We start from the raw sequence: 8,036 nt of genomic DNA, 5'->3' as shown, positions 1-8,036 counted from the left end.
TGTGGTTACCAATCGGAAGAGGGCAAGGCAGTCCTCGCCCAATAGGAACAGGCGGGGCGGGGCCAGCGGCGGGCACCGGCGTTCCAGAGGGTGGGGCGGGGGCAAGTGTCAGTCAGGCCGGGAGCGCGGCAGGGGACGCGGAGACCGGGCGGCTGACGCGCGAGGGCCGCTGCCGAGCCGTCCGCCCAAGATGGAGTTCCTCCTGGGGAACCCGTTCAGCACGCCGGTGGGGCAGTGCCTCGGTAAGGCCCTCACCGCGGCGTCCCGAGACCTGGGCGGTGCTCCGCGCGTTGCTGCGCGGCGGGGCCCAGCCCCGCGCCCCAGCCCGGCCGCCGCGGTCCCAGCGGGCTCCCTGCCCCGGGCCCGTCGGGCTGAGCCAATCTCAGCGGCGGGGAGCGGGGAGACCGGCGCGCCCCTGGGAAGGTTGGCGGGGGCGGGGGCGGCCGCGGCCGTGCCGGCTGACGGCCGGAGCCCGGGCCAGGTAGCTTTGCCGCCGACTCTCCCCGTGACCTTGTGCGAGTCGCTGCCCTGTCAGGTCTAAAGTTCCGTCTGTCAGAGGCGGTCCTCATGTCTCTGGAGCTACTGTCTGCCTGGTGGCTGTCACGTCCCAGCGTCCTCAAGTCTGCCGACGCCGGCCTTCTGGGGGCAGGTGGAGAGGGGATTACTCGGGGGTGCAAACCCTCTGGGCGTTCCGGGCACCGGGATGACCAGCATCCCGGTGAGGAAGCCCGAGGTGGGGTTGAAGGACCACCAGAGGCCTGCCCCGTGAAATTTCCTGACTGACGAGCAACATGCCTTTTCACCCAAGGCGGGAGCTCACGCCAGGCGTGATCCGTCAAGAATGTGGATTGGTTTCTTTTAAAACTGGGTTCCTCCTGGTTGGTGGAAAGACTGGTAAAACGCCTTCTATGAGCAGGGACCTTTGGCGTCCTTATGGGCCTGGCTGGATTAGGCTGGAGTGATTTGCCTATTTCCTGCTTTGTAAATTTCCAGCTTACTTTTCAGCCTTTGGTGGGCCTGTGAAATTATTGACGCCTCTCCCGTTGGCCGACTGGCACCTGGGAGCCTGCCTTTGCTCCCTGGTATAGGGTCTCTGATAAGGGGTGATGGACACTAGGCCCTGGAGGGTCTTTTCCCACCTTTTTGGAGGTTCCCGCCTCCCTTTCTTCTTCCTCAGGTGCTCTTTCACGACATCCGTATTCCAGAAACTCATTTCTGGTACTGAATTCCAGGCAGTTGTGGGAGGGAGCCAGTAAACTTGGGGGGATTTTTTTTTTCCTTTTTCTGTCTCCTTTATAATAGGAGGCTCTGTTATTACCTTTGAGACACCAAGGTAGCTGATGAGGGGTATAAGTTAAACGAGATTTTAAAATATACAAACATAGAGGATGTACGGGTGGGTAGCAATGAAAAGAGCATGACGCTTCTCTCAGGAGGACCTGGGGTGAATGTCGCTTTGCCCATTTCAGCTGTGGGGCCCTGGAAAACGGTGCAGCCCTCCTGAACTTTTTAGTTTGCTCTGGTGGGGGGCGGGGAGATTGACTCATTTCCACTTTGGAGAGGAGATCGGGGACCGCAGGCCCATCTGTGACCAGGCCCCAAGTCCACCGTCCCTTAGGACACTTGACCATGAAGAGAATGGGGCCCCTTCGTTGCCAGCCAGTGAGCCAGCAGATGAGGCCTCGGGAATTTCGCAGCTCAGCTCAGATAAGTGATTAGAGGCCAGAATAGGTTCCAACATGTGTTCTGTGCTGTTGGGACAAAGTGTAAAAGTGACCCTCACGACATTTAGTGCTGTTCGTGTTCTTGAGAGGTGTATGTGCCAGGGGTTGGTAGAAGGGAGGGAGACGCAGGAGTGAAGCCCCAGCAACAAAGCTGGCTAGTAGGAGCAGCAGGCTTACCTCACACGAAGCAATTTGACCACCGTGACTTTCTCCTGAAGCTGTTCTGCATGGTGAGTTTTATTATCCTTCTCACCTTAAGATGAGGGAACTGAGGCTTAGTGGGGCAGAAGGATGGCCTACAGAGCTGTCCCAGAGCTCAAAGGGTTGATGGGGTCCCCAGAGGGAACAGAGACTCGGGGAACAGTGGTGACCAATGGAAGGCCACCGTAGCCAGTGCCGAGTCGCCTTGTGGGGACGGGAGAGCTGTCAGGAGGCTGGCACACTGTGGGGAGCTGGGCCTGGGCTGTTGGTGAGGAAGGGGAAGCAACTGCACTCTCAGAGAAGAGACCCTGTGCCGGGGACGGGTGGAGGAGGCGGGTGGCGGTGTGGCCCCCTCTGTGGTCCCCTGTCCGAGTGGAGCAGAGGTGGCTGCGGGGCACGGGGGCAAGTTGGGTTTGGGCCCAGGATGGAGCCCTGTCCTGGGTGGGTGACATCGAGGCCACATTCCTTACTGACCTCAACTCTCAGTCTCTCTGGACCTCGTTTTCCTCCCTCAACAGCTGCTGGGGCTTGTACCTAACTCACCCCATCCATCTAATTCAGCAGGCATGTTGAGAGTGTGCTGGGTGCCAGGCCCCAGGATAGAGATGTTAAAACACTGCTCCGAGGGGCCTTCTGTAGCAGTAAGGCACCAGCCCAAGTGTCCTGAGCCGCAGAGCCTTGGGCTCACTGTCTGGGGGTGCGTGGATTGGCCTTTTACCCTGCCTCGGGGCTGGCCTACCGCATGCTTCCCAGGCACTGTTGGGTCAGACACACGGAGAGCTGGCAGCCATACCCCAGCTGACATCTGACGTGGTTTCCGGGGCTTCCCGGTCTCCCTGCTGCCCGTCGTCCTGGGAGGTGGTTCCCGAATAGAGGCCCCGGCTTCGAGCCCGGAGGCGCCGTGGTGTATACGGCTGAGAAGTACCCAGGAAGACTGAATGCTTCCTTGTGCTGCCTGATACTCTCTTCTGAAATGCGTTTCAGAGGGTCCTGTGTTAACAGTTGTGTCCGGGAACCGCAAGCCAGGTCCAGGGTACTCAGCAGGTCCACAGCTCTCCTGTGTTGGCTGGAAAACATTTTCAGATCACCCTTTTCCAGGAGTAAAGTTTGGATTCATTTAGATGAGATCAGTGAGGAGTTAGTTAATCCCGACCCAAGTGTTGGAGGACCAGCTCCCTCCCACTCGCTGCAGGGTCAGTGTCCAGGGCCTGGGTTGTGTGGGGTCTTGACTGCTGCGGGAGCCTCCCCATCTCCTGAGATGGCTGTGAGCTTGACGAGCCAAAGTGTTTGCTCCGAGAGGAGTTAGTTACCCAGTGCGAGGGGGCGGCTTCAGGGTTTTATTTAGTCTTCCCAACCCTGTGAGATAGACAGGATGAGAATGGGAAGGAACTTACAGTTTTAAAGCACCTACTTGGTGTGAACTGCACATGGGATCTCCCTGAATCCTGAGTGTGATGATCATCCCTGTATCGCTTCTAAGAAACTGCAGTTCCCGGAGGTTAAGAGACTTCTGCCAGGTCAAGGCCAGAGTCCGGTGGAGAATCCCGTCCTGATCTGGACTTCATTCTGGGCTGGCATGTTGCTTCTTGCCTTGTAGACACCACAAGTCAGGGTCGTCAGAATCCCCGGAGAGCTGGTCGAAGCTGGTGGCGGGGTCGGTTGGGGTGGGTTGTCAAGGTCTGAGGATGCGGACACTCTGGGTCTGGAGACCACACTTTGAGAACTGTTGCTTTTGATGAAAATTTCTGCTCCTGTAATCGCTTCTTAATCTTTCTTCAAACAGTAAGTGTGACTTTTCTTGTGGACAGACTATAAGGTTGATTATTTAGAATCATTCATGCATTTGGTGGTTCTGTCACCTCTCAGTTTGCACCATGCTAAACACTTGCTGGAATGTTCAGTCTAGTAAGGGAGCTGAGACAGGGACCTAAATCAGGTAAGATGGCAAGTGTTGGCAGCAGATTGGAGAGAGAAACGAAGTAAGGAAATGGAGGACAGGAGGGATCATCTCCAGCAGCAGTAATAATGGTTAACGGTTTTGCTGTTTTAGAGATGGGTGCTGGCTTACCGTGTGCCAGAGACCACAGTAGGTGCTCTGTGTATCTTGTGCTGCTTTAGTTCTTACAACACTGCTGTGAGCCTGCTACTCTCTCCTGCTGCTCTTTGCAGATGGGACCTGACTCTGCAGCTGCTGTCCTGGGGGATGGTGTTGATGAGAAGGGGCATCCCGGGGGCTGGAGGAACCTGGTGCTCAGGGGGTGGGATTTGGCTCCTATTGAAGAGGAGAAGGAGGCTTGGAGGGCGCTCTAGGCAAAGGCTGGTTGTGGAGGGGTGGGGGTAAGACCAGCCGGGAGAGCAGGGAGAGGCCAGGCAGACGGTGTCAGGCCTGATTGATGAGGCTTCCAGTGTCAGCCGCGTGGTTTAGACCCTTCTGTTGGTGGCACTGAGGAGCCATGGATGATTTCTAGGGAGGGTGGTAGCCCGACTGTCATTACAGAGGCAGGGAAGGTCCCCTTGGCAGCTGCCAAAAGGCCACCTCTGTCTTACTGTGAAAGCCTCCACTGTGCAGAGTGGGGGTCTGACGAGGGAGTCAGCGCACGCAGTGCCAGTTCCCCGAGGTCTGGGGTAGGGCCCTTCCGGGGAGCCCCCAGAGAGATGAGAGGGCACCTGCTGAGGTGGGTGGGCAGAGCACGGGTGGAAGTCTGGGGTTCTGAGAGCACCCGTCCTTAACTGCTGGGATGGCTGTAAGGGTAACCAGCCTGCTCACGTGCCCCTGCTTTCCACGCTCGGACACTCAGACCCGAGCTGAGAGGCTCCCAGGATTTGGCTAGGTTGCTGCCCTGCTTAGAGGGTGTGATGGGGCTATGAGCAGTTCCCATGGAAATGTGCTTTAAAGACACAGTGGGGACCTCTGCAGAAAGCTTGAAAACATACACTTATTTTCACTTTCATGCACTGGAGAAGGCAATGGCAACCCACTCCATTGTTCTTGCCTGGAGAATCCCAGGGACAGGGGAGCCCGGTGGGCTGCAGTCCATGGGGTCACACAGAGTCGGACACGACTGAAGTGACTTAGCAGCAGCAGCATGGAAAGGGGAGAAAATCACCATAATGTGCTTTCTTACAAACCCTTTGAGAGTCTCATCTCACAGAGTGAATGGAGTAAGTAGAGCGCTGTGTACTTTATAGTCTGTTTTCTCCGGCCTTGGAGAGGCAGCGTTGTGTGAGAGCTCTTAGCCTGTTTCTGTATGACATGCTGTGCTGTGCTTAGTCATTCAGTCGTGTCTGACTCTTGCGACCCCATGGACTGGAGCCTGCCAGGCTCCTCTATCCATGGGATTCTCCAGGCAAGAATACTGGAGTGGGTTGCCATTTCCTCCTCCAGGGGATCTTCCCAACCCAGGGATCAAACCCAGGTCTCCCACATTGCAGGTGAACTCTTTACCATCTGAGCCACCAGGGAAGTCATTTCTCTGTAATATGCCTGCTTTTTGGGCGAGTGGGTGTCAGGTAAGGGAGGGGGTAAAAATGCCCAGAGGGGCATCAGTTAAGCATTATTGCTCTTGACCTAGGAGATACGTTACTCAGAATTTTCAGGTTAACCTACTAGTCTGCAAGGACAGAAAATAGCGTGCTGACCCTGCTCCTTGTGGCCTGAGGAGAGGCCTGTTAAAAACCAGCCTTGGCCTTGGTGCCTGTTTCAGTGCTTCCCCGAACCCCCCTGACCTAGAAGAGTCTCTGATCTCCTCCATTTAGCCCTCAAGGCTCTGGCTGTCAGCACTCACCACCTCCTCCAAGCAGCCTTCCAAGACCACCCAGCCTGTGGTGCCGTGTCTCCTCTAAATGCCCGCGTGTGTTGTCTGGCTCATGCACTTGGCCTCGCCCTCCAGGGTTCCTGAAGATTAGTGGAGGGAATGTGAGTGGGTGCCCGGCCCAGTTTGCACGCTGCCGCTTCCTCCTGCCGTGCTGTTTCCTGTTGTTTGCTGCAAGTCCCGTCCTGTTTATGGCCTTATCTTCCTCAGAGCAGGATGAATACCTTCTGTTTCCCCATGATCTTCACAGCACGCAGTAGAGTCTGCTCTGTGCGTTACTCCCTCCAAAGGTTCCTCTCTCTCAGGCTTGTTTTCAGCATCTATCAAAGCTGAAAATAATGGCCATCATTTTCTGGCCCTGCACGGGAAGGTAGGACGCCCTGTGAAGTGCCATCCACACAGTGTCGCGTGCAACACTTTTTCTCGGGAAACTCTCGTCAGTCAGTGCTCTTCATGTCTAGCATCTGGAGGCCGAGAGGAGCTGAGGGCCTTGCCCAGGGCGGCACGGGGCTCCAGAGCTCTGTGCTGCAGCTCTGTGGCCCGTGAGCCTGGCCAGGTCCCTGTGGATGAGAAGGGGCCTCCGCTGACCCGTTGTGTGTTCCCGAGCCTCCTGGGTGCCCTGTGCCTGCCTGTTCTCTTCTGACACGGGCACCTTGTGTTTGGGTCAGAGTCAGTCCTGTCTCAGCTCTGTGTGCAACTGCCCCGCGTGTGGATCCACTGACCGGATCCAGGGAAGGGATGTGTGTGACAAGCAGGCTGCCCTACCACTTCTTCTTAGTAAAATATGCCATCACCTTACCATTCTTGCCAGGCATCATTCAGACGCATGCTCAGTGATGGCACTCATTTTTTATTTGTTCTTATTTATTTACTTCTTAAAAGTTGTAGAAAAACATGCATAGCACACATTTACCGTTCTATTTTATGATGTTGAGTGGCATTAAGTACATGGTGCGGCTGTCCCCACCATCATCCTCAGAACTTTCTTGTCTTCCCAGACTGCACTCTGTCCCCCACCGCTAACTCGCTGCTCCTCCCCAGGCCCTAGCCCCGACCCTTCTACTTTCTCTGTGAACCTGACCACTCCAGGCACCTCCTGGGAAGGAATCTGGCAGGGTCTGTCCTCTTGTGGCTGGCTTGTTCCCTCCGCAGAGTATCTTCAAGTTTCACTCGTGTTGGAGGAGCCTGTCTCAGAATCTCCTTCCTTTTTAAGACCAAATACTCCTCCGTTGTGTGTGTAGAACTCATTTTGTGCGTTCACTTGTCCATCAGTGGACACTCGGGTTGCTTCCACTTGTGGGCCGTTGTGAATGGCGCTGCTGCGAATACGGGTGAGCAGATGTCCCGTGTTTGTGTCTGTGTCCCTGCTTTCAGTTGTTCTGGATACAAACCCGGAGGTGGGATGGCTGTCCGGTGCCCCTTCACCATGGCTGCACCTTTCTGCCCTCCTGCCAGCTATGTGTAGGGTTCCAGTTGCCCCACTGTCTCGCCAACAGTTGTCATTTATTTTTTTATAGTAGCCATCCAAGTGGGTGTGAAGTGGTATCTCACTGCAGTTTTTTGTTTTTATTTATTTTTTTCACTATGGGTGGCATGCAGGATCTCCCCTGTGGCCAGGGATCACACCAGGCCCCTTGCAATAGGAGCACGGAGTCTAAGCCACTGGACCACCAGGGAAGTCCCTCACCGTAGTTTTCAGTTGATATTAAGCACCTTTTCACATGGTGATTGTCCATTTGTAAATCTTTGGAGAAATGTCTATTCGGAACCTTTGCACATTTTTAAAAGCAGGTTACTTCTGTCGCTGAGGAGTTTTAGGAGTTCTCTCCATATTTGGGATAGTAGGCCCTTACTAGATACTAGATTTGTCTTTTTACTCTGGTGTTCAGGTCTCTCGGTGAAGCGTGATGTGTCTGTTTCTCTGTGGCTGCCTGTGCCTTTGGTTTCCTGCCCGTGTTCTCAGAGGGTCTGGCATGTGCCCTGAGGACAGGCAGGGTGATGCTGGTGGGACTGGTCAACCTGACCTCTTACCAGGTGCTGGTTGAGAGCCCCACAGGCAGCAACCCCGGAGGCGGCACTGTTGCTCACGTGTGATGGAAGAGGCCAAGGCTCAGCAGGCAGGTCCTTCCCAGGGGTCTGTGATGGCCAGTGGCAGAGCAGGGACTTGCGCCCAGTCTGTGAGACCCTACCCCTAACCCAGGGTTGTCTGTGGAGTCGAGTGAATGTGCTTGCAGCTCAGAGTGTGGAACTGGTCATCTCAAGTTTCGACCCACCTGAGCGTCACCTGGTTCCAGGGTGA

The 8,036-nt window shown here is 55.5% G+C and overlaps 1 protein-coding gene across 7 annotated transcripts in view; it reads left to right on the top strand.

The window, feature by feature from the left end:
• The first annotated feature begins 92 nt into the window (after positions 1-92).
• Positions 93-8,036, top strand: part of TOM1L2 (target of myb1 like 2 membrane trafficking protein) — a 71,782-nt gene continuing 63,838 nt past the window's right edge. For all 7 annotated transcript variants that reach the window (XM_044939150.2, XM_025280450.3, XM_025280448.3 and 4 more), the window contains exon 1: positions 93-242. In XM_044939150.2, the coding sequence (XP_044795085.2) occupies positions 191-242 (52 nt within the window). In that variant the 5' untranslated portion in view covers positions 93-190. The remainder of the gene's footprint in view (positions 243-8,036) is intronic.

Source organism: Bubalus bubalis, chromosome 3 (genome assembly GCF_019923935.1).
Source record: "Bubalus bubalis isolate 160015118507 breed Murrah chromosome 3, NDDB_SH_1, whole genome shotgun sequence".
In the NCBI taxonomy this organism is placed as follows: domain Eukaryota; kingdom Metazoa; phylum Chordata; class Mammalia; order Artiodactyla; family Bovidae; genus Bubalus; species Bubalus bubalis.
The sequence above is the reverse complement of the archived record's forward strand: the minus strand, read 5'-3'. Positions and strand labels throughout refer to the sequence as shown.